Raw genomic sequence first — 27713 nt, 5'->3', positions numbered from 1 at the left:
CAACAGGGAGACCTAGGGCAGATCCAGGAGCAAACTCATTAGGGCCTGAATGCAAAGCCCCAGGAAGAGGCAGGCAATGTAACTTCTTTAGTGGCCATGCCCTAAGCCCACATCATTGCAAATTTAAAAATTCAATCAAGTCGGTTCATGTACCAAGTTTGTTTAGAAGTACAGTTGTAGATAATATGAACCAAATCTAATTTCTTGGTGTGTTGATTTCCTTCCCTTTTCTCCCCCTACCCCCACCCTTTTTTACCTTTTAAAAAAACATGATTTTTAATGGGAAGCTCAAGATCGTTCAGTATAATTTTGGAGTTCAAAGCGAAGGCAAAACTTGATAAGAAAAGAATAAAATTCAGTTTTCCACCTGTCCTCGATCTGAACACAAAATGGCTGTTGAAGGATAATTTAAAAATAAAAAAAGTTAAATCCTGATCCTCATGCAAATTTAAAGTTAACACAAGTGGACACATGTCTAAGGTTTTATTTCACTCATTAATTAATTAGTGAGGAAACCAGGAGGCCAGAAGTCTGCAAACTATGACCTGCAAACCAAATCCAGCCTGTCGCCTGTTTTTGTGAATAAATTTTATGGAGTACAGCCACACCCATTCCTTTTCATATTGCCTTTGACTGCTTTCTTGCTACAGTGGCAGCGTTGTAAGGTCCACAAAGCCTAACATATTTACCATCCAGCATTTTACTGAAAAAGTTTGCTAACCCCTGATATAGGCCATCAGGAATGCTGAAAGAAATTTACAAATAGATGCAAAGAAATTTGCATATAGATGCACAAGTCAATCGCATTTTGCCAGGCAAGAAATATTTTCATTACAATTTGCAGAGTTGTAAAACAACTCAAAGATAATCAAAGGCTTGGATAATCTAGAAAATATAATAGACCTGGACTGTTAAGCCAGTTGTGTGAACAGAAACTCAAGACTAGGGATCCAGGGAGAAATCTTGTTTTACGAACTAGGGCACAGATAGGGAAGAAGCTGGAATTCAGAAACTATTCAAAAGGGGAAAGTACCCTAATGCAGAGCCTTAAAGATTGGAATTTGGAATGGAGGAGGCTGAGGCTGGTCATTTGGGTACTTCCTACCTCAAGTCTTGGTTGCTCTGGAAACTGGGGCTGGGCTGAGTCCTTGGGGTAGACCGTGCGGGAGCCAAGGTGGGCAGAGGCTGACCCCGTACACTCTCTTGGTTTCAACCTACTGTTATAGGCTGAAGACTGTCACATCTATTGATACATTTTCAGCCCTGACCTTTTTCCTTCAACATTCATGCTAGAGTTATACAATTTCCTGCTACTGTCCCAATAGGTACTTCAAACTCAACATGTCTAAAATTGAACTTCCTTTAAACCCTAAACCTGCTCTTCCTCCTGTATTCACTATCTCCAACGGTGACACCACCATTCAATCAGGCATGCAATGAAATCCTTGATTTCTTCTCCCTGCAGTACTACCTGACACATCCAATGAATGTCTTAAATCTGTTCCTTTCTATCTCTAGAATCATTGTCTAGTTTAAGATCTTGCCATCTTTTCACCTGGACTATTGATATCTTTTAAGTAGTTTTATCTTTCTGAAACTCATCCAGTGGTGTGCTGGAGCTGGCTTACACCAGCTGGTGAGAACTGGCTGTGTGCATCTCTTCCCAACTCTGTGTTCCAGGGTGTCATATTGGTAGCTTGAAATTGGCCACAGTGGGAGTATTTACACCACAGAAATTGGCAAACACTACAAATCAAGGTTTTTGTTTTTGTTTTGTTTTGTTTAATGGAAAGCTGCTTGTTAAACATTTATCAGCACATATACCACTGCCAATTCCCCACACATTGGCCAAACTGATCTTTGTAAAACACTTGTTCAACCACACTACTCTCCTGATTAAAATTCTTCAGTGGGTCCCTATGGCCAACAGATCACATTAAGTTCCTTCTCACGGCATATGAGGCCTTTTATTATCTGGCCCCTGCCTAAATGTCCAGCTTCTTCTCCCATTCCTCCTAGCAACTTCTGTGCTAGTTCAAAGGTCACACAGTGGCTCACTCAAGCCTCAATTGCCTCATATATGTACTTTGTTTGGCATGCACACTATCTTTAACTTTTTTGAGCCAACATTGAAGACTTTAGGAAATTCTACCTCCAAATCCATATTTCTGACTTTTCTTGAAAAATTACAACACTGGGTCCTCATTCATGCATATAACAGCAATTTGATCGCAGCAAGGAGCTGAGCAGCAGATGCCCCCTTTGAGAGGGTACGTGCTCCGCAGCTCACCAACTCCTACCATTTATTCATCCTAATTATGCATATGTACCCACATTTAGCTTTTACTTCTGTTACCTGTTATCTGTTTGGCCCCTGTTGTAGACCATATTACAAAGTCCTGATTATTATCAGAAAGCTCTGACCCTAATTATAGACTCTTTCTTTACCGTGGCTGTCCTGATGATGGCCCATGGTCCTGGCACAGTCTAGGAAGGGAGGAACAGCAGGATGAGGGGAAGAAGCAGAGGGGGGAAGAGGAGTAGAAATATGTAGTCTTTGGGTCAGAGTCTCCATCTTGGAGCAATAGCATTGTGGACATGACAAGCAGGGACTGTCCTGGGTTTTTGTGACCTCAAGGTATTCCCTATAGAGACCATTTGCTAACCTTCCTGAGAGTCTTAGAATGTCTACCTTCTCAGCTAGACATGGAAAGGAAAGACCCAAGGACACTAGCTCACACGGACTCCAGTTGTGTGGATCCAGGCTTCTAAACAAGAGCCAGAGTCTTAATTTGAGAATAAGAACCAATTCCTTTTAGCTGAGTGCCTGCTGTGTGTCTAGCACTGTGCTAGATGCTATGGGGAAAACAAGAGCGGACTAAGACAACCCTGCCTTCACAGAGCTCACAGCCTGATTGAAGAAGCAAGAAATACATATACGAAATAATTAGAAACTAATATAAGCCTGCATCAGAAGAGTGACATCTTGGATATAACCTAGTGCCCACAACATCTGGGTGGTCAGTAAGGGGTGGGATCAAGTTAAGGGGAGATCTACGGAAGAAGTCAGGGCTTACAGTGGCCCTTCAGTGGCAGTGAAGTGGGGATCCACACAGGATATGCCACAAGGATATACATACAGAGAGCAGTGAATGAGGTGGGTGTGGGTGGCAATCTGTGAATGGTAAGGCTGACTGGAGGAGAAAAGGTGGTCTTGGTAGGAGGACATGGTTGGTCACTGCCGACCAGTTTCTTTTGAAAAGATTTACTCTCTGGTGTCATGTATCCAGAAAGACAAATGGAGAATCAGAGGCTCTTTGTTGAGCACCAAGTCAAAGACAACAGAATCAGATGGCTCTGGAAAGCATGTCATACTCTAGGCATAGACGGCAACCTTTCAGCTCCATGACACAAACGGGGCTGAGCATTATTCACCAGTACCATTGTGTGTCTTGGACAGGGCTGTCAGCATTGACATAGAGGGGAAGAAAGAAAGAGTAGGAAAAGAAAGAGCAAGGAAATGGGTAGAGAGAGCGGACAGGAAGAGCATCATGGTAGGCAGCAGACATGTACCTCCAGTGTAACCCAGGGGATCCTGTGCCATAAGCCATCTTCCCTCCACCCCCCACCTCCGCCTCTAGATCATGACAGAGATTAAGAAATGCCCCTGCCCACCGAGGAGGGGCAGATTTTGGATCTGAGCTCCTTTCTTCCCAGGCAGACTATGATACATTGCTCACTTGCCATCTCTCCCACCTCTAGGCTTTATGCCGGTTGTTGTGTTTATGTTCATTACCAGGCCCACTCAGACCTACTTCTTCCTTAGCCTGCAGGTTTATGTTAATTTCTGAGATGATTCTTTCCTGTGTCCGATTTACTTTATGAGCCAGTTGCTCACTTCCTGCTGTTTGTTTGTAGCCGCTCCCTCTAAATGTTTAACAATGTTTACTCGCTGCTCCACCCAAGCAATTGATGACCAGTGTGTAACGAACTCTCAGCTATTCAGGGGCTGATGTAACCACTCCGTGAAGGAAACAGATTTCTTGCAAACTTCTCCACTTTCTTCTCCTCCACCTTTTTCCCACTCCCTGTTTTCTGGCCACTTCCCTGCTTGGGAATCCCTCATCCAAGTTGGGAAGGAGGCAAAGATGATGAAAACCGTAGCTCGTCCTTCTGTCAATTCGCCAGCAACTGTGGGTTTCCAAAATAATTTTTTTAAGAGTAAAAAGAAACTAGCGATTAAAACAGTATTTGTCTATTCCATGAGAATCTCCATCATCCACGTTCTGTTCTCTCCAGTTAAACTGAGTATTTGGAGCTTTTTAAAAAAAATGTATTAAGATCAATATTTCACAATCTCCTGGAATTTTATCCATGCTTTGAATCCTCAGCTCCACCCCTCCATGAAGACTCTTCGGACTATTCCAGTTCTCCTCATTGTCTAGCTCCAGATTCTAGCACACTGAGATTCTTCTGTTGGGTGTAGCATGTCCCAAAAGACACATTTTAAAGTCAAAAGATTTTTTTTTTAATTCATTGATCAGAGTCTGCACACTCACCCAGAAGTGTATGCTCCTGAACACCCAAAAAACCCCATACCTTTCACCTATAGCTGCTATTTACACCAAGCATCACATCATGGACATACCAATTTTTTTTTTTTTTTGAGTGTCAAGAGTCAATTGTTTGTGTATTTGTTACAGAGTTCAAACTCCACAGCTGAAAGTGAGCCAGTCTTTATTTGCATAATATTTATCTTGGAACAAAGTTTAGAAATAGAAACTTGAACATAACCAATTTTATCAGAGGTCTTTTTGCTATTGGTAACCTCAAGCCTGGAGGTCCTCATTTACGGAGTAATTCTTCCTGACAATAACAGATTCTCTCTACCTTGCTGGGATCTACAGGAAGTTGGAGGAACACTGTCTGGCTTTGGTCTTTGGTCCCCTGAAGTTACAGTGTCACAATTTGGGGATATCTTCTCTTCAGCCCCCAGGGCTTGATTTAGTGGCATGGGCTTTAAGATTACTGGTTGTCTTTAGCCTTTCAAACAAATATTTCTGCAGTCTCTACTGCTCATTTGGAACTGAACACATACTCCTACTTACCAATTTATAGAAGTCTGATGTACCCAACCAGATTCCAGGAAAAATGCCCTTTACTTCTCTGTACCACCCCTCATTGTGCCTCAGACAGAATTGGCATAATTTAAGGGCCAAGCTCCAGAGTCATATTGTCTGAGTTTGAATCTTGGCTCTGCACCTAAAGCTGAGTAACCTTAGGCATGTTCTTTAAACTCTGTGTGCTTCAGCTTCTTCATTTGGGGAGAATATTTACCTCACGAGGTTGTTGTGGGGATTAAATGAGTAAATATATGTAAAGTGCTGTATGCCTGGTGTAAAGTAAGCATTTCACAACTAGCTATTCTGATAAGGAGAAGAATTGACCAAAAAACTGGTGACCCCAGTTCCTGAATCATTAACATTTGATGAGCTCTATGCTCCAAGCCTTAATCCTGCCCTTTTATGTTTTTTTCATTTTCTTATACTTAGGTCCCCACTCTGATGATGGACACCCAGTTCTCTGAGTTCACACCGGACATTACTCCCATCATGCTTGCTGCCCACACCAACAACTACGAAATCATCAAATTGCTCGTCCAAAAACGGGTCACTATCCCCCGGCCCCACCAGATCCGCTGCAACTGTGTGGAGTGTGTGTCCAGTTCAGAGGTAGACAGCCTGCGCCACTCCCGCTCCCGGTTGAACATCTATAAAGCGCTGGCAAGCCCCTCACTCATTGCCTTATCAAGCGAGGACCCCATCCTAACTGCCTTCCGCCTGGGCTGGGAGCTCAAGGAGCTCAGCAAGATGGAGAATGAGTTCAAGGCTGAGTATGAGGAGCTCTCCCAGCAGTGCAAGCTCTTTGCCAAAGACCTGCTGGACCAGGCTCGGAGCTCCCGGGAACTGGAGATCATCCTCAACCATCGAGATGACCACAGTGAAGAGCTTGACCCTCAAAAGTACCATGACCTAGCCAAGCTGAAGGTGGCCATCAAATACCATCAGAAAGAGGTAAGCTGAGCTCTTCTCTGCTTTGGGGGAAGCTTAATCCCTCCAGAGTCCAGAGCAGGGGACCAAGAGTCAGCATTTTCCTACCACTTAGCTCTCCACCAAACAAATGGTTAGACAGGCTTCAAAAACAGTGAGGCCCATATTTATCTAAGGCACATACAACCTCTGCGTATTTTCTTTATGGCCAGAGAAGTAGGGAAAAATCTGATTCTATGATGGGAAAGCACTCATTCATTGAACGAATGCTTATTTAGCACTGTTTTAGGGGTTTGGGATACAGAAAACAAGTACAACCCTGCCTTCACGGAGCTTACAAGCTAGTGGTGGACAGTAAGTAAATGATCACATTAGTGAATACATAATTACAAACTAACATAAGGGCTCTGAGGAAGAACTTCTGAGAACACATAAAAAGGATCCTACCCTATATACTGGGGCCATGGCAATAGTGATCACAAAGGGCTTGCTGTCTGGATGTTGGTAGTTGTTGACAGAACTAAGTCCTTGGTAGCCCCTCAGCAAGAAAGCTGAGACATACATTTGAAAGATGGAGTCACACAGAGGGTGTGTGGTTCTCCAGAAGGCTGAGCGCCATCTGCGATGGTGTGACTTCCAACCTGTTAGGGTTCACCTCTTTGAGGGAGGTCAGGTCAAGCAGATCACAGCAGGAGAGGCTTTGCTTTCCAGCTTGGCCACGGTCACAATCTAGCCAGTGCTGTTCTATGTCATCTTCTTTTTTTTTTTTTTATAAAGAAGCAGGCAGGTCTCACTCGACAGGAGACTGACTTCCTGTAGCCCTTTTTTTTTTTTTTTAATTTAGTTTTGGCTGTGTTGGGTCTTCGTTTCTGTGCGAGGGCTTTCTCTAGTTGCGGCAAGCGGGGGCCACTCTTCATCGCGGTGCGCGGGCCTCTCACTGTCGCGGCCTCTCTTGTTGCGGAGCACAGGCTCCAGACGCGCAGGCTCAGTAGTTGTGGCTCACGGGCCTAGTTGCTCCGGGGCATGTGGGATCTTCCCAGACCAGGGCTCGAACCCGTGTCCCCTGCATTGGCAGGCAGATTCTCAACCACTGCGCCACCAGGGAAGCCCTGTTCTATGCCATCTTATCAAACAATTTGGGGGAGCCTTCTAGCAGGCCTCATTTAGCTCTTTAAGGAGGAAGCATGGTAGAAAGAGCAGGGACTTTGGAGCCAGAGCAACTGAGGATGGAATAGCCTTCAGCTGTACGACCTGAAGAAAGTCCCTCAAATTTCAGGACATTAGTCTTCTCATAAAATGGAGATGACAATAGTTCCTCCATTTCATAGAACTATTATGAAAATAAATGTACTTTAATGTCCATTTCCAATGCTCTCTTCCAATGCTACCTGGAGTCAGATTCAAATGGGTTGAACCGAGAAGTGCTTGCTGTCTGAAGGGCAACGAGCAGCGCCATCCCTTCATGGGTCCAGGCTCTGAGGCAAATCACATGTGTGCTCACCTGGTCCCTTTCTCTCAGACAAGAAAAAAAATACTATCCCTCTGAAATGAGGCAGAAATGAGTACTGGGGCAACCTCGAAGGGGATAAAATATGACAGAAGAGCAACATGGAGATTTAACGGCTCCATGGGGGAGATAGTAAATGGATAGACCCACCCCTGAGTCTCCTTATCCTGTTTTTGCAACTACTTGCTTTAAGTAATTTCATTAAGCCTGAAGTTACTCAACCTCACTTTTCTCTTCTGAAAGATAGGGATAATAGGAGTACTTACCTCCCTAGAGAAATATAAAGTTTAAACAAAACAGGTAATATGCTCATGCATAGCACAAGATTCAACATATATTAGGCATTCAATAAATATTACCTGCTATTATTATTCATTTTTATTGTTACACACGGGGGACCCAGGGTATATGATCTGCTTCTGTGTACTAAAATTGTAGGTAATAGATACAGCAATGGCCATCCCCTCCCTTATCCCTTCCTCTCTCTTGCCACCCTACTGTTGATATGTAGTAGCAGTTGTGTTAAGTTGTCTGCTATAAGGTCTAATTGACTTTTCTTCAGTTTTATATATGTGTATATTTCCATTAATGATGTACATTATGGTTTCAGTGTGGTTTTCACTTTACATAAATTGTTATAATACTGTAAGAAAAAAAATCACAAGTATGTTTAGAATACGAATTGCTTCCAGATGACAAAATGGTTAATGGGAATAGAAGTGTTAAAAACGGATATTGCAGAATATAACTAAAGTTTGCATTCCTTACCTCACTAGATAGCAGATAAACTCCATAATTGTAGGCCCTCATTCCCCTGAAAACTGACAAAGTATTTATTTTCAAACAGTTTTATTACAATATTTCATCAATTTTGTATTGGTAGATCATCTCCCAGTTACTTTATCACTTGATCCCTTCTGCTCCTATAATCATCATTTGCCAGTTTCAGTTTCCGCTCCATTTGGAAACCATTGTGATGACTTCCTCACTCTCCTGGGGATCTGCTTAGCATATGACCATGGAGTCATCCTTGGGTTCGACATTCACTGCCCTCCAGCCCTCATTAAGCTTCTCATCATTTCTTCCCTCCTGTTTTAGCCCTTTTACTTTTCTAAAACTTTGTCCTCCATGTCCCTTATTTCATAATTTCTCTTATTACTGTTATTACAGAATATCTCCATGTTTCTATACTTTCATATGATATATTTCTTATCTATCATTAGACCAACCTAAATGTGGCAAAGGTTTATATTTCCTTTTGCTCTCTCAATTAAACATCAGAGATTCCAAAGTTGGTCTCAGAGTCTATTTGCTGTGTACATTAAAGTGGAAAGGATCATTTGTTTTATTGTGGTAAACTATACATAACACAAAATTTACCATTTTAACCATTTTTAAAATTAGAGCCCATACAATTAGAGTTTCATATTTTGCAGACCACATTATTTTCAATCCATAACACTGGCAAAGTAGCATCTTTTAGCTATTAAAATTATGGATATTCAGCGGTAATACAAAGGTAATCCAAAAAGCACTGTATTTATGCAGAGATCAACAATTTTAGGTCTGGTGGTAGTCACTCATCACTGTGAATCAAATCAATGAGAACTTTGGAATTTGATAGACTGAACTGTTTCAGTCAGACCACATCAAACTTCAACTCCAGGTTTGCAGCAAATGCAGCAAGGATAATGAGTGACTGTCAACTTCAATGTCAATGATTTCATGAAAAATAATATACCCTCATAGAGTCACATAAACTCAAATATGGCCCAAAGTTTAGTCCCATGGCCAGAGACTTCAGAATTCTTTTAGAATTTATATATTTAGCTCCACATTTCCTAAGACAAGTTATCTCTTTTTGTTGTTGTTGTTTTTTGTTTTTGTTGGTGGTGGTAATTATTAATATACTTTATTATTTTTTTAACATCTTTATTGGAGTATAATTGCTTTACAATGGTGTGTTAGTTTCTGCTTTATAACAAAGTGAATCAGCTATACATATACCTATATCTCCAAATCTCCTCCCTCTTGCATCTCCCTCCCACCCTCCTTAACCTAACCCTCTAGGTGGTCACAAAGCACCGAGCTGATCTCCCTGTGCTATGCGGCTGCTTCCCACTAGCTATCTGTTTTACATTTGGTAGTATATATAAGTCCATGCCACTCTAACTTCGTCCCAGCTTACCCTTCCCCCTCCCCGTGTCCTCAAGTCCATTCTCTATGTCTGCATCTTTATTCCTGTCCTGCCCGTAGGTTCTTCAGAACCATTTTTTTTTAAAGATTCCATATATATGTGTTAGCATACGGTATTTATTTTTCTCTTTCTGACTTACTTCACTCTGTATGACAGTCTCTAGGAACGGTATGGAGGTTCCTTAAGAAACTAAAAATAGAACTACCATACGACCCAGCAATCCCACTACTGGGCATATACCCTGAGAAAACCATAATTCAAAAAGAGTCATGTACCACAATGTTCATTAGCTCTATTTACAATAGCCAGGATATGGAAGCAACCTAAGTGTCCATCGACAGATGAATGGATAAAGAAGATGTGGTACATATATACAATGGAATATTACTCAGCCATAAAAAGAAAAGAAATTGAGTTATTTGTAGTGAGGTGGATGGACCTAGACAAGTTATCTTAACAATGACCACAGATAAATTTTAGTTTAGTTTCTCTTCTGAATTGTAACTTCATTTCCGCTAAAGAACTCTGTAATCCTTCCCAACCTGTGAATTATAGATTTTTAAAATCTGTGATTCCATTGTCTCAATTGAGTATAGTCTCTAATTTTCTCTATTCAAATCCACATGTCAAGTTTAAGACTGAATACTCTCACCTTGAACACATCAGCAATGTCCTTATTTTAGGGGTGTTTTTGTCATTTCAAGTTTAGTGTGTTTGGATAAGAAGCAGAGTCCTGTGAGTTACTGAGGTTCTAATAATTCAGGTATCTCTGAGCACTTCATTCTCAGAGGTCTTGATCTAAGGAAGCAGACTGATAAGTTTTTTCAATAAATATCCATAATCTAGCCATTAAAAAAGTGAAACATACACACAGTGCTTAAGGCCACAAGCATAAAAAAGGTCACGATCATTGTATAATACACTTGATCATCAGTTCTCATCATACAAACTCCTTTTGTAGAATGTGATGGACACAAATAAACAAATGAAAACTAACTTTATCCTTCTATTATATCTATAGCAAATGAACTCAGCTTTGCTATGTTAGATAAAATTCCTCAGATTCCTTGAAGGCATATACTTTATGTGCGCTTACTCATCAAGAAGAAAAATATATTCACATCTTAAGTGAGTCACACTCCAGGGTCTGGTGGAACACATTCAATTTGAGGGTTGCATGTTATGAGCCCCTAAAAAATTGGAGACACTTTCTTAAAGGTGTCTAGATGACCTTTTCTAGATGACCTTCAGGCCCTTAAGAAGGCTAGACAAGAATTATCTCCCAGGACCAGAATTATTCAAAGGAGAAACAACCTGTAGATGGGAATGGGACAACTAAGCTAAAACAGAAATTTTGTCTTCTTTTTCATACTTGATTACATGCTTGATTCCAGTTGGACCATGGAGGTCTTTCTTCTCAGTGTCTATACTCAGAGCAGGAAAAAGCAGATACACCACTTCTCCACTTTCTAGTGTCATGCCTACTGACACCCTGTTCAGTCTTCTTTCAAAGCTTGCTGTGATTCCAACAGGGCAGAAATTCCCAGTACAAATCGAAATTTTCTCAACAGGTGGAGGTATTATAAGGGAGGAACATTAGAGACTCCTTCATCAGGTGAAAGTACCCAAAGATAAGCCTGCTCACATCAAAAGTTGCAAACAGACAATATGTCTCTATGTCTCTTAAACCTTGAGCTACAAAGCTTTATTCAAAAAAACAAAAAAACAAAATATTTTTCTCTATAAAATGAGCTGCAACACAACTGATTTTCCAAAACTGGAAGCTAGGAGTTGCCAATATTAAAAATTTAGAAGATAATGGTTTTAAGAAAAGCCAATGTTTCCCCAAGTTTAAGTAAGAATAAAACTATTTAAAAATGATCAGTATTGCCAGAATTTGTTATCATCTAGAGGCATGTGTATTTATGTGTTTGCAACAACAGATTTTGTTAATGGCATCTTTGATTAAAGGAATCTGAAACACTGAAGTTGTGTTTCCTACCTGTGACTCCCTAGTCTGCTTTACATGAATACTTGTGTTAAACTAAAAAATACCTCTTGAGATGCTTTCAGCATTTTACTAGGGTCTTTAAGATGAAATTGGGACAAGGGGTAAAGAGTTCAGTGGTTTTCCTTACCTTGCTAAAATGCAGTTTCATTCTTCAGAGGTATAAATGGAGATCACCTTCAAAGACTCTTTATTACCCTGAAGAGATGTGACACTTGAGACCGATGGATAACTGAATCTGTCAATACAAATAGCTCCCAAATAACGTCAGGAACTAAAGGTTATATTTTTTCTTTATTTTTAGGGTTTTTTGGTTGGTTGGTTGGTTGGTTGGTTTGTGAGCTAAGGATTACATAGTCAGAAGAAAAACAAGTTTTAAATGAGGGGTAGGGTCCTTGAAAAAAATAAGACGTATACCCTAGATGAAATGGCTAAATACCACTAGTCTATTAAGATATGGCTGTCAATACAAGAACACAATAGTCAGCTTTGATGTAAAAAATAAATCTAGTTGGATAATAGTGGGTTAATAATGTGCAGAGTTTCATAACTTCCTCAGGAACAAAATCTTAGCCTTAAATGGAATATAATTCACTATTTCTTGAAAGGTGGCTTTTTCATTGTTGTTTTTTCCTCATTACTATTCCTAGAAGAACTGAGTAGACTCCCAAGAAGAATTTAACTTGGTGGAGAAAATAAAGCTCAAAAGAATGAAACAAAAACTGATTCCAACTATAAGTTTGACATTGAGTAAAATAAGGAAGCTCTAATCTCTTAGAAAACAGGTATAGAACTACTGGATAATCTTTACATGTCACATAGACTTTCAGGTATTTTCATATAGACATTTTTCAGCTATTCCTAAAAAGTTCTGATTTCATGTATTCTTTCCCATTGTCAGATATATCAACCAAAGTCTTTGAAAACTATATCATTTTGTGTGTTCCTTATTACCATTGAAGGTCGGCAAAAAAGTTATAACTATCATTTGACAAACAGGAAAGAACTATATTTCAGAGATGTGTTAGGACTATCTATCTGACAAAGCCAGAAGAACTTCAGATTCCTGGTATAATACTTTCTCTGAGTATATTTCACCTTCTGTTGAGAGGGGTTCTTTTATGCTGGTTTGGTAGCCTCCAAATTCACCACCAGGTAATTTAAGATGACCACAAGTTCTTTGATTTGTGAATGAAAGTTTATTAGTTAAAATTTGTTAAAACACGTTACAATAAAATGGTATGGACCAATAGCTAATAAGGACTATATTCAATTACAATCTAATAACTAGCAGTAATCATCATACATAAGAATGCAACTAAAAAATAATAAAAAATAAAAAAAGAATGCAACTTATATAGTTACAACTTCCCACACATTTAGCCAAAGCACACAGGGATGAAGAATTAGATGCTTCCTAATTCACTGCAATCTACCAGCCTATCTCCCTTAGTTTTCATGCCTTAAATTTGTCTTAGAATGGTGAGCCTATCCCCCTCTCTATCCCTCCATGCCATACAAGAATTGACTTTGGTGTTGTTCTCAGGAAGATCCAGAAAAGTTTGGATAAAGGACCGGAGGGGAGACGCAGGATTCCAATCAGAGGTATCCAATCAGTGGACTGCCAAGTTAGTTAATCCATCTTCCTCTAACTGGGCTTTTAAGTGCATGACCTGTGTCAATTGCCAACCAATTATTTCTATCAATATTAACAACTTAGGGTTGGCTAATTTGCATATGACAAAAACAAGGCTTGGTTCATAAATGCGATTAGGAACTAACTCTATACCATGGTTTTCCACCATAAACGGCTGCATGACTGTTGACAACTTGTTACTTTTCTTCTCTCTCCTAAAAATACCTTCCCTACTAGCTCTTATTCCTAAGTATGTTCTTACTTCCTACACTTATTTCTTATCACTATTAACTTTACTTTTAATTCTGTTCTGTAAGAGCAAACATACTTAATACAACAATCCATTGCTTGGAGCAAGGTAACATCTTAACAACTCATAAACATATATAATCACACAATCAAAGCAAACATTGCAATATATTTTATCTAATCCTGAGGTGCCATTATAGCATAATCTTTCCAGGTGAACCCATCTAGCCAAGAGGCTAGATAGTTCCGCATATTACACTGTTGTAGCATCTTCCCGTTTGACACCTAAGGACCATGTTGACTATTATGTGTTTCATAGGCTGGTTCAAGCTTTATCTTGTTTCAATGTCTGGAGTAGTCTCACAGATTTCTTTTGATGTATTTTGATGACTTGCTTGAGTAAGTATGGTTGATTGTGTTCTCTCATTACTACTAACAATTTTAACAAGCTCACACTAATCTGTTGTGGAATTGTTATGAAGTCCATATTCCAGAGTTCTACTTGGAAGAATAGCTACCCTTCAGTATCCATCTTATTTGAGGTGTACCAGATCTTTCCATTTACAGTTAAATTGCTCATCAAATAGAATTCATAGCAGATTGATGTTCTCTCCTTGGATATGTTTCCTGCTCTTGCACAAGTATTTATGCCTTGAGTTTCATTTTGACACAAAGTTATAGCCCAATTTCCTGAAGTCCAAATTTCTAGTGGAGAGTGTATATCTTCCCTGTTTCTAAACCTTTAATTAAAGCATAGATTCTATCTTTTAACTTTTATCCAGTTACTCTGTTATTCTTCTTCTTGGTTGCTACATATATAGATTTCCTTATTTAACTCTAATCACTATTTTTCCTTATAAAACTGCTCCTATTGGAATGGTGGGATAAATGGTTACTTCTTGCTTTCCCACTGCTCTATTTAGGTTAATTGGCATAGTTCCTTTGCACTGCATCTATTATTTACCACTTTGGACATAGTGTATAGAGTGGCCTACCCTGGGCAAGTAAGGCTCAGTTTGTCCAGTTATTGCAGCAGTAAAGTCCCTCAATCTGCTGCCTGGTATGGCTTGTAATTATCCACAGTAGTTGCTTGTAATATAACTTTTATTTCTCCTCTTTGTGTCTTTGTTCACCCCTCTAAGTCTCCTGGATCCTCACCTACTCTATCAATCTTCCCACGTAGCAGTCTACTGTGAAACTTTCTCATACTAATATTTTTCAGTAGCTCCATAAGTTCTTCTGATTTTCAAAATGGTCTCTAAAAATACAACAAACTAGTGAATATAAAAAAACAGAAGCAGACTCACAGATATAGAGTGGTTACCAGTGGGGAGATGGGAGAGGGAAGGGGCAAGATAGGGGTAGAAGAGTAAGAGGTACAAACCATTAGGTGTAAAATAAGCTACAAGGATATATTGTACAGCAGGGAATATAGCCAATATTTTATAATATCTATAAATGGAGTATAACCTTTAAAAATTGGGAATCACTATATTGTATACCTGTAACTTATATAATATTGTACAGCAACTATATTTCAATTTAAAAAAAAATTTTAAGAGTCTGTGTAAAAAAAAAAAGAGTCTGTGTAGCTTTTCTTGATACAGCAATCTCTTTTTTTTTTTTTAACTTTTATTGAAGTATAGTTGCTTTACAATGTTGTGTTAGTTTCTGGTGTACAGCAAACTGATTCAGTAATACATATATATTCTTTTTCATTACAGGTCATTACAAGATATTGAATATACTTCTCTGTGCTATACAGTAGGACCTTGTTGATTATCAATTTTATATATAGTAGTTTGTATTTGCTAATCCCAAACTCCTAATTTATCCCTCCCCCACCCTCTTTCCCCTTTGGTAACCATAAATTTGTTTCCTATGTCTGTGAGTCTGTTTCTGTTTTGTAAATAAGTTCATTTGTATCATTTTTTTTAGATTCCACATATAAGCGATATCATATGATATTGGTCTTTCTCTGGCTTACTTCACTTAGTGGGATAATCTCTAGGTCCATCCATTTTGCTGCACATGGCATTATTTCATTCTTTTTTATGGCTGAGTAGTATTTCATTGTGTATATATATATATATATATATATATATATATATATATATATCTATATATATATATCTCACATCTTCTTTATTCATTCATCTGTCGATGGACATTTAGGTTGCTTCCATGCCTTGGCTATTAGCTATCTCTTTCTTAAATTTGTTAAATAAACTTATCCTGAAATTCAGTGGCAAAACTGACTTATGTTTCTCCTGCTACTGCTCATCCAAATAAGACCTGGTTATATAGTCTATAATTTTCCCCATTTACCTTTAAAGGTAGCTAATAATCTGTGTATGCAGAGCTCACTTAGTATTAGATGCAGCATCTGTCATGTTGGTTAGCTCTGAAGCCATCTGTATTAAAAGTCTTTTTAATCCCTTTGACTATAATATGCTTTAGGACTCTATGTGAATTGATATAGTCTGGTTTCCCATGAGTGTGGATTGACTTCTACATGTCATTTCTTCACAATTTTCATATACCACTTTGTCTAATGGTATACTTTTATGTCTTTACCTAGTTGCTGCCCATATTGTAAGATGCAAAGGCCATTCTCTAGGAAGAAGGACCGTAGTGTCCACAGGCTTGTATGAAAGGTAGCTATTCTTCCAAATGGAAGTAAGGGTACCCTATGGCATGCAATTAGTATGATCAGTGAATTTCCTGAACGTGTATTTGGTCCCTCTCTGTTTTGATATGGGGGTCTTCCAACTATTGCATTTCCCCCCTCTGGTAGCTGTAGAATTACTGTGGCTATAACCAGTCCACATTTTGTTTAACTTCATTACTGCTCCCATTTCTCAGTAGTAAAGATTTCTGTCAAGGTTGAAGCAGTTTCCCTTATAATAAGCCTATCAGCTATTCTTTATAAATGTAGTTATACCCAAGAAGGTGTACTTTATCTGCTTCTACTTGTGGACCATCATGTCTAAGCCTATGCCATAAGTGTTTGACTTTTCCATAGGCGAATAGTCCTTGTTAGGGCTTTGTCTAGCCCTTCTAGTACTAGTACTTCTCTCCTGTTGTTATTTGGTGTAACTTGCCATTTCCTTTTGAGCAACAATGTTGCAGAGTAGTTGTGATATGGGTCAGCATTTGAGGGAACAGTCCTGCATTGGAACTTCTTGGCCTCAGCTTTTTCAAAGGTTTCTCCCTGGCAAAAGTTATCTGTAAAGCTTTCTGCACTTTTATTATCTGGTAGATGGCTGCTTTTTAGAATTATTTCCCCAGTCTGCTATAGCATCCTTTGGCTGACACATTCTGTCCGAAAGGCCTAGTAAGTAGTTCTATCTTTTCAAGTAAAAGTGCCCCAATATTGTCCTATTAATGTGAATGTATTCACTATACTGCCATCCTGGAGGATATTCCCCTTTTAGTTTCCACTCATTGTAGAACGGTGAAATTGGGTCCCAAGATGTGATAGAGTTCATCAGGTCTTCACTCTATTGTTAGGTAAGGAGTTTCTTTTCTTTGCTAGTGTTTGCTCCTATTATCAGAAATCCTAACAGGAGAACAAGTACAGGTAAAGAAAGAACCCTATTGCTAAAGTCAGAGCTTTTTGTATAAATAAATACAAAGAAGAAAAGAGACCAGCCTCTGCCAGAAGCAAATCAAATAGTGCTTGTTCTATAATAGATTAGTAATGAAACTGTGCATAACTAGGAGAAAAACTGTTATTGCTAACATTCAGAAAAATTAGAATATATTTGACACAGAGAAATGATCACTTTTCACATGCTGGTGGAGGCAAATGAGGTTTTATCTACTTAAGTCATTGTTAATATTAAAGAGTACTTCTTCATATAATTCATCTATGTCTAACATAGCTTGATCTGTATCCAAGGTTAAGTCTTCGTCTTCTCCTTGTGTAAGTATTGATTCTAAGTCTGAGAGATCAGGAAGGTCTGGTAGTGAAGCTTCTTCGGAAAGAGGTGCATCTGTTTCTATCTGTTCTGCTCTGTCATCTTGCTCTTCACGAGGAACTGGTCCTTGTGAAATCAACTGTAGAAGCTCTTCAGCTATTCCAGTTAACTGGGCTATACAATCAACAAGTCTACCAACTAGTACAGGGATTGACACAGACTCCATGCCTCTGTGCTTTCCTCAGTAGATAAAATATTACTAAAAGCTGTAGTAAATGGGCTCTTGGTGACAATGGATCCTATGGGGCTGGCAATGGTTCTGTGGTTGGTTTGGTTGAGAAATGAGGCTGTTGATATGATGATGATGATGATCAAGTACAGAATGAGGCCAGCGGTCCTACAGTACTTTTTGATAAATTTGGTGAACCTCCCACAAAATTTACATGTGGTTCTCTTGTTTGTGTTGGTAGTGAACTGCTAATATAATGACCATCAGACAGATTGCCACAGCCAAGAGAAAACAGAAAAGCAGATCTAGTAATAGAAAAGAGAAATATAAAGTTAGTATCCTTGAGCCTTTCTCCATCATACAGTTTCTGGCTATAGGATAACGTTGAAAATGTACCCCTAGCTATTGCTCCTCATATTTTGATGGCCTTATGAGGGTCTACTACTCATAGTCCCCTTTACACTTCTCATGGTCTTTACCTCTTCTTATGGGATTTGAGAACAAAGTGAGCATAGGTAGTTTGTCTATCTTTCTTGAACATCTCTATTGAGGAGGAGACATACACTCAGAGCCTTTCAATTAATCCTGTTTTATTAGTACCTTTGCCTCATTGCCATTTATATCTGGTGCTGCTAAGTTCTTTCTGTGTTTTTAATAATTCATTCATTAAAGTTTCCGATTGCCCCTGCAGTCTGGGGAATTTATGGTAAATGAAAGTCCCACATTCTCTGTCTTTTCCCAAATTTTGTATAACTTCTGTTATAAAATTAGTTCTTTGGTCATTTCCTATCACTGCCAATATTTCATATCTAGCAGCTATTTCTCCCAAATTTGGCTAAAGCCATGGTCATACTATTCTCATCTGTATGTCTGTGTGCTCTACAAGCCCTATTCCTAAGTTTATACCTCTTTAAGGTAATATTCCTTGTTTAAAAATCTAGAGAATGGCCCAATATAATCTACCTATCACACTTGTCTGGTTTACCATCCCCCACTCCCCTTAAAAATGAGTTTGTTGAGGCTTCAGGTTTTTAGTAATTCAACATAGCTCATATTGCTTACTCGTTTCTTTGATTCATAGGTTTTTTTGTCCGCTCTTTCTCCTCTGCTTACCTAGAATATTAATGTCCACATGCCCTGAGCTTTCACATGCCCAATCTGCAACCTTAAATTGAACTGACAAGGAACCTGAGTTGAGACTTGGAGTTCCCAAGACTGCAGAGTCTGTATTAGTTTTGGCGGGGGTCAGATTGTCTCCTCTCTTATTCTAAATAGATTATTCTGTCTTTCCATTCTGATGAGCTGGTACATGTCCTACATGAATTGCTAAATTCCTTTCATTGATTTCTTTTCATATCTCCCTTCACCAGATTGTTTTTCCTGCAGTAGGACAGTCTGTAATTTTCTATTTATTAGAACATATATCTCCAGTCCACAGCTGATTAGTGTAGCTATGTTCTTTTGGCCAGTTGTTTTCTTGGGCATATATACACATTAAATTTCTAACTACCAGTCCTGCAAATTGAACTGGTTTCCTCTCTCCAGCCTCAGTCAAGTTTTCCCAGTGGAGAGTATTAGGAAGCAACCATCCACCTCCCTCTTTTAGGATACTGCCAAATCTATCTTTGCCCTGTTTCCAGCAGTTCTGACCAGAGTGGGGCCCAGCAAGCCACAGGCTTTACCCCAGCTACTTGTACTCCTTAGGCCTTTATTGGAGTAGAGCAAATCATCCGCCAGATGGTCTGTGATTTTCACATGGAGCTTGCTAGCTTCCACAGGGTGTGGTTTGACCCACTCGGTTATATACTATCTTCACCTAGTATAAGTCCTATCAGAACCTCACATTTGTTTTTTGCCCAAAATCCTGACAGTAGACATGGGGTTTGCCCTGATGATAAGGGTCCTAACCGTAATAACCAGAAGGCATGATTTTGGTTGGAGGCAACTTCCATCTGAAATATGGGAGAATCGGTACTAGATGCATGGCAGTTTATTAACTCACAGGATCTCTGCTTTTTGATTAGAGAAAAAGCAATCTAGTGGAAGGAAATAATGGTAAAAAATCATGAGAGGAATTTGGCATTAATGTAGAGCACGAATCAGCTCATCAGAAGAAAGACACAGAGTAAGGTGTGTGTTAAATAGTAGTAGAGAGCACCATCAAACTTTTCAAAGGAAGCGATAAACTACTATAGTGCCCATAGCCCAAGGGCACAAGAGGGTAATAGGAACATACTCACACAAAACCTATTTAACTTCTGGCTTCCCTTTCACCCAGTTTCTTTTCTCAGCTTCTCTACCTCCCTCTAGGACTCTGTTATTAATCTTCTTTGTTGATACACCTCCATTTATTCACCTATGTGTTTCATTCTATTTCATTCTCTCTGTATCTCCATCTTCCACCACCCCTTCCCATCATCTTTTCTTCCATCTCTCCCTAAGCTGGCCAAAATTTAGAAACAAATTATAGTCCATTAATCAAATAGATGTATTTACGGAGTTTTACATGACACAATCTAAATATAAAAAGCAGAGAGGTAGAACACTTCATATGTTGCTATCTTATAAAGACAAATGTAGTTATCTATTATTTATGCAACCCTTGGTTTATTTTTTCTATCTCTTGGTCACCTTTGATAGGAAAAAAACATTCCTGACCTAGCCTTAACCCTGTTGACCACTGTGTTAGCTAATCCACAATTCCTATCTTCAAAGCATCTTGGAACCTAGGAGCTGGGGATGGCGCGAGGGCAGGGAGGGTGTTGAGAAATTAGCAAGTACTGCAGTGCTAGGAAATAGTAAGTGTATAGCATCAGCTTATTCCAGTTATGATAATTTCCAAAGCAACCAAACCCTGACCCTAAGGTGTTTGCCTAAAGGTGTATTTTGGATAGTTTGCACCTAGCCCCAACTCACCTTAAGGACCCTTTTTTTAGCTGTTCCTTCTGCCTAGAATCCCTTTCCCCCAGAAAAAAAAAAATGGCTTCTTGACATTCTGGTCTCAGCTCAAATATCATCTCCTCAGATTTCAGACCCTCCAACCTGAAAAAGCCTCTTAATCATCCCTTTCTCATTTTGCATACAGTGCATTTTTACATTATAGCACCTATAATCACCTCATATTTTCTTGTTTATTCATTTGTTTTTCTGTCTGTCACCCCACCCCACATACATATAGACTAAAATGAAGTTCCATGAGATTAGGAAGCTTGTCTGTTTTGTTTTCTGCTGTATACCCAAGGCATAGAAGAGAGGCTGCCGCATAGTAGGTAACCGGTAAGTATTGTTAAAGAAAGAAAGGAAGGGAAGAAGGGAGGGAGGAACAACTTTTAACTCTTTCATTCAGTAAATATTATCAAGTGTCAAATATTCATGGATAGCAGGGGGTACAAAGATAAAACAATTCATCAAAACACATGGTTAATAAAATGAGCGGGCAATGCACAGAGAAAGTATTCACAAAAAATATATCTGACAAAGAACTTGTAACAAGAATATATAAAGCGCTCCTACAACTCAATAATAAAAAGACAAACAAACCAATTAAAAATGGGCAAATGGGCTTCCCTGGTGGCGCAGTGGTTGAGAATCTGCCTGCCAATGCAGGGGACACGGGTTCGAGCCCTGGTCTGGGAAGATCCCACATGCCACGGAGCAACTGGGCCCGTGAGCCACAATTACTGAGCCTGCGCATCTGGAGCCTGTGCTCCGCAACAAGAGAGGCCGTGATAGTGAGAGGCCCGCGCACCGTGATGAAGAGTGGCCCCCGCTTGCCACAACTAGAGAAAGCCCTCGCACAGAAACGAAGACCCAACACAGCCATAAAATAAAAAATAAATAAATTAATTAATTTTTAAAAAAATTTTTAAAAAAAAAGTGGGCAAAAGAGTTGAACAAACAAACATTTCACAAAGGAAGAAAAATAAATAGCTAATAAGCACATGAAAACATATTCAATATCATTGGTCATCAGGGAAATGCAAATTAACATCACAATGAGATACCACAATACACTCACTAGACTGGTTAAAATTAAAGACTGACAACATCAAATGTTGACAAAGATGTAGAGGAACCAGAATTCTCACACATGCTTATGGGAGTATAAAATGATACAACCTCTTTGAAAACGTCTGGCAGTTTCTTATAAAACCAGGCGAGTACCTATCCAGTCCTGGCAATTCTACTCTGAGGCATTTACCCAAGAGAAATGAAAGTTCACAGAAAGATTTTTATAAGAATGGTTATAGCAGCTTCATGCATAATAGCCAAAAAAAGTGGAAAGAGCCCAGATGTCAATCAAAAGGAGAATAGATAAACAAACTGTGATATATTCATACAATATGATACTAATCAGCAATAAAAAGAAATCCACTACTGATAGGGATAACAACATGAATGGATATCAAAAACATTGTACTTAATGAAAGAAGCCAGACACAAAAGAATATATATTGTATGATTCTATTCATATGCAATTCTAGAAAATGCAAAATGATCTACGGTGGAAAAATCAAAATAGCAATTGCATCTAGGGGAGTGGAAACTGACTGGAAGAGGCTAAGAGAACTTTCTGAGGTGATGGGTTATACAAGATTACGCATTTTTCAAAACTCACTGAATGGTACTCTTAATATTTGTGCATCCCGCTGTATGTAAATTTTACTCACCCCCAAAAAGTGACCAAGCATGATCCCCAGCCTCAAAAACTATATATCAGATGAGATGACATGGCCATAAGTATTCTAATAAATGTTCACATTTATTGAAGACCTATTACACTTCAGGTACTTTCTTTTTTAATATTAGTACATTTAATCCACTTGATAACCCTGTGACATTACAGATGAAAAAATTGAGGAACAGAGAAATTAAGTAAATTGCCCACCGCCACATGGTAAGTGAAGACACAGAATTGGAAGTCAGCCCAGGTATGATTCCTAAAGTCCTGTGCCAAAGGGCACAAATTCAGGTGCCTATAGGAGGAAAATTTGCCTTATTCAGGCCAGAGCTGACATCGCATTCTAAGCAGGAATAGAACTCAAAATGTTAATCTCATTTCCCATCCCTGGAAACTGGCTGAATTCCAAGTTGACTGTGAGTCCCAAAGCAGAGGGATGGAGAGAGCCAGCTCAGTCCCCTCAGCAATCTCCATCATCTGTGACAGGAATGTTGTGTCCATTTTACCTGCCCTTCCCCTGACCTACTGAATTGGCCCACTCATAAACTACTCACCTGTGATAGAGCCAAGATGGATGAGAGGGTCAAGGTTATGCCTATCAAACGTTTACTGGACTTTCGCTTTCAAATGGGATGTGAACGCTCCCGTCACAACTAAAAAACAACAACAAAATGATAAACTACAAAATTAATAGGTTTTAAAGATATCTGCGATCTGTGGAAACAAGGACAAGATGAACTAAAATTTCAGAGAGTGAAGAGTCTTTCATAAGAATGCTGATAATCACAGACTTTTTTTCTTCACTGAGACATTTGCTAATTCTGGGCACAAGTTGAAGATGAGGTTTGGCACCAAGGCAGAGGGAGTCTACTGAGGAAAATGAGAAATCTGCATAAAGTTTGAGGCTAGCATAATGGATTGGAAATTTGAGAAGCCTGAAATGCAGGGCTGATTTTCCTCACCTGAAGTTAGCTGAGGTCTAGCCTAGCACATGCGTGGAAAAGTCTGAGTGAAGTCTCCCAAGCCTCGCGGTACTTTGGAGACAAATTCTCACTCGAGGGAGGGAGACTGCCACAAATACGCTACTGGTCTCTCCCTCAAACGATTTTGAAGTTGAGAGGACATGGGGAGGCTAATGAGTTAATAAGCTCAAAACCATCCCCAAAGGGCATTTTAGGCAAAGTGATTCTAAAATGTATAAGGATATATAAAGGGCTTAGTATAGCCAAAACATCTTAAGGAAGAACAAAATTGGAGGACGTATACTACCAGATATCAAGGCTAGCTATGCAGCTACAGTTATATGACAGCATGGTACTGACACAAGAACAAACAAATAAATCAGTGGAACCATGACCCTTACCTCACACTGGATATAATAATAATAATAATAATAATAATTTGAAATGGACCATAGACCTAGACATGAAAGGTAAAACTGTAAATCTTCTAAATCAAACCGTTGGCAAATATCTTTGTGACCTTCAGTAGTTAAAGATTTCTTATTCAACACAAAAGCATTAACTATGAAAAAAGATTGATAAATTGGATTTCATTAAAATTAAGAACTTCAATTTATCAAAAGGCACCTTAAGAGGGTGAAAAGGCCAACTACAGATTGGGAGAAAATATTCACAATACATATATTTAACAAAGGACTTGTATCTAATATATACATATATTTTAAACTCCTTCAAATCAATAAGAAATAGACAGTCCAATTTTTAAAAATAGAACAAAGAATCGAATAGCACTTCACAGATGAGAACTTTCAAGTGGCCTACAAACATATGAATAGATTTTCGTCATTATTGCTCATGAGGAAAATGCAAATTAAAATGACAATGAGACACACAAAACCCCACCAGAATAGCTAAAATTGAAAAAACAGAAAAAAACCTGACAATACCAAGCACTGAGAAGAACATGGAGCAACTGGAACTCTCATACATTATTGGTGAAAGTGTTAACTGGTACAACTTCCTTGGGACTGTTGGGCAGTGTCTACTAAAACTAAACATGCCTCTATTGAATGGCCTTGTCGTTCTACTCCTAAGTATATAAAATAAAAGATTACAAATGTCCACAAAAATACATGTACGAGAATGTTGAAAGAAACCAGATGCCTAAAAGTACATACCATATAATTCCATTTATATGAAATTTAAGATCAGGCAAATGTATCTGTAGAACAAAGGTGAATGTAGTAGTTACCTCTTGTGGGGGGTGGGTGGTTATTGACTGGGAAGAAATGTGAGGAAGCCTTCTGGGATGCTGGAAATATTCTGTCAATATAATTACGTATGTTTTTTTTTTAAAGCATTCCGCTGTACCCTTAAAACTGATGTACTTCACCTTATGTACGCTATATCTCAAAAAATTGTTCTTTTTTTAATTTTGGGTTTCCTTCCTATAAAACCAGTAAGGACAACAAGACAGTGATGAGAGTCTTGTCAGGGTTCAGCAAGCTGGTCATCACAGAATGGAAATGGAATGAAGTCTGAAGGTACAGAGAAGGGTCCTTGGCCTACTTCATGGCAGAGCTAAGTAAAGCAAGAGACCCTTGTAGCTGGATGGAGTTGTAAATTGACAGAAGATGAGATAAGCCACATCTTATAGGTAGCTCAGAAAGACGGCTGGGGCAGAGGCCATGCTGTCCATCTGATAACTAGAATCTTTAACCCCGTAGACTTTTATTAATCTCACCCTTATAACATTTTTGTCAGCACAACTAATCAAAAGCCACCATTTTTCTTTTAGCAGATAGTCCTACCCTGCTATTTTGTGATGCTCGTAGCTGGCAAACTGGCAATAAGTGTCTAACAGTAGGGTGGAAAAGGAGCAAAGGAATCCAAATCCTCTGGGTCTATGTTTATAGTCGATAAGTTTCTCTGCATCAGGCAAGGTAAATTAGTTCATATCCAACGGGAAGAGAGGCAGTTATGTGGGAGAGATTAAAATGTGCCTTTGGTGAGTATAGGTGCCAGCTTCCTATTTACAAACAGTAATTTTTTTAACAATGCTCCCATTTCTAATGCTGCAGTACCATTTGGATACATGCATTCAACACAGATTTTTTAAAAACACCCCCAACAATATTGTAAAGTAATTATACTACAATAAAGATATTAAATAAATAAATTAAATAAAAACACCCCCAGACGCTACTTCTCATTGCCCTCCCCACCCCTGAGGAAACATCAAGAGGTCCTTGTTCCCAAAGGGCAAATTTTATAATTTTGACATAGCAGGAGCTCTCCGAGGGGCTACAATGAACAAAGCAACAGGATCTGCCCTTTAAACTCTTTTTTTTCTTAAAGAAAAATAAAAGCTACAAACCTTTGCGTTAAAAAAAATAATAATAGGGCTTCCCTGGTGGCGCAGTGGTTGCGAGTCTGCCTGCCGATACAGGAGACACGGGTTCGAGCCCTGGTCTGGGAAGATCCCACATGCCGCGGAGCGACTGGGCCCGTGAGCCACAACTACTGAGCCTGCGCGTCTGGAGCCTGTGCTCCGCAACAAAGAGAGGCCGCGACACTGAGAGGCCCGCGCACCGCGATGAAGAGTGGCCCCCGCTCGCCGCAACTGGAGAAAGCCCTCACACAGAAACGAAGACCCAACATAGCCAAAAATAAATAAAAATAATAATAAATAAATTTAAAAAAAAAAAAGAAAAAAAAATAGCAATTGTCCTTTAAAAAATAATAATAATAATAATAATAAACTGCGTGCAATAAGGCATTTGCCTGTTATAGGATCTGACATTTAAAATCCCCATGAACCATATTTAATTTATCAAGAAAGAAAGGAAAGAATTGTGTGGCTGAAGAGCTAAACATGGCCCCTTCTTGAAAATATATGAAAAATTCAAAACAGAAACTGAAAAAATGGAGGGTAGGAAATGTCCTTATGGTCAATTTAGACCAGATTCTACTGAATTACTTTCTTCCTCCTCCAAAGTTGCTCACTGCTGCAGAGAGAATCACAGATTCTTGCTTGCCCTTCAGAAAAACAACTTCGTCACTGGAGAAAAACAGCCACTTTTGAAAATATGTCTCTTGGTTATTTTCCTAGACAGACAAATAGTTTCCTCAGTCTTCAAACATGAGGACAGCAACCCCATCTTGACTTGGTGGGACTCTGCACGGGCGTTTCCCTGAATCTCGGCTGTTATGAGAAACACACAGGCTCCCAGAGAGCCAGAAAAGAGCTGTAATGCTTCTAGAAAGATTCTTGGCTTTTAAATATTACCAGTGCAGAAGGCGAGGTCTAATATAAGGGAAATAAAAACAAAACTTAGAGGTAAAAGGAAAAGGGATTTTATTCCCGAGTCTTCCCTCAGCTTTCTGAGAGGGAAAAAGGAAAATTGTTTTCGTTTGTTTGTATATTTTCTTTGGGAGACACTGTAAAATGATGCTAGTGGTTGGAATAGTAGGATCTGTGTCAAACAGACCTATATTTGAATTATAAATTTTTCACTTACTAACTAGAAGTTTGCTAAACTACTCTGCCTCAGTTTCCTCATCTGTAAAATGAAGATAATAAAAGTTGTGAGAATTACGTGAGTTAACACATGCAACGAGTTTAGAATGGTGCCTGGTATATAATAAGTTCTTAATAAATGCTAGCTAATATAATTGTTCTGCAGAAAATTCTGGGATCCAGGAAACAGTGTGTGGTGCATCCTGGGTACTGACTAGTGATCCCTGGAAGGTGGAGGGGGCAGTCGGGGTGAGACAACTGCAGGCATTACAGAAACTGGAAGGAAGTACCAGAGATATAAGTCATCTCATAGTTAGAACCAACATGACTATACACTTGGATAAAGATGTGAGGGAGCTGTCTTGTGGCCCTAATTCACACGTAACCCTTTCGGAAGACGTAAGACCAGTCACGTAGGGACTCCTTGAGGATTCGTGGATCTTCCTGGCCTACTTCACTCTCCCCTTTGCAGCCCTTGCTCACTCTGGCTCTGAGCTCTGGGAGGTGAAAACTGACTACACTTCAGGCTGCCCATTGGTTATTCCTCCCACACATGGCAAGCTGTGTGGAGAAGGCCCTCCACTTGGTATTATGGCAATGAATCTTTCAAAGCATTAACTAGCTGTTCCTTGGAAACATCCTCCGTTGACGCTTGAACGACACGGGGGTTAATCCACCTATAACTTACAGGTGGCCCTCCACATCCGTGGTTCCTCCACATATGCCGATTCAACCAACCACAGCCCATGTA

The 27713-nt window shown here is 39.2% G+C and overlaps 2 protein-coding genes across 2 annotated transcripts in view; one reads left to right on the top strand and one right to left on the bottom strand.

Annotated features, from left to right (window-relative positions):
• The window catches only part of TRPC5 (transient receptor potential cation channel subfamily C member 5), a 335394-nt gene that overhangs the window by 40395 nt on the left and 267286 nt on the right, over window positions 1-27713 (top strand). The window contains exon 3 of the mRNA XM_059910345.1: window positions 5553-6074. Coding sequence (XP_059766328.1) covers window positions 5553-6074 — 522 coding nt within the window. The remainder of the gene's footprint in view (window positions 1-5552; window positions 6075-27713) is intronic.
• TRPC5OS (TRPC5 opposite strand) lies at window positions 17467-17796 on the bottom strand. The gene has a single exon (XM_059910346.1). It carries the CDS (start codon window positions 17794-17796, stop codon window positions 17467-17469), a length of 330 nt encoding a protein of 109 aa, XP_059766329.1.

This window comes from Balaenoptera ricei, chromosome X (genome assembly GCF_028023285.1).
Source record: "Balaenoptera ricei isolate mBalRic1 chromosome X, mBalRic1.hap2, whole genome shotgun sequence".
NCBI lineage: Eukaryota > Metazoa > Chordata > Mammalia > Artiodactyla > Balaenopteridae > Balaenoptera > Balaenoptera ricei.
This window is presented reverse-complemented; position numbering and strand designations above follow the sequence as displayed.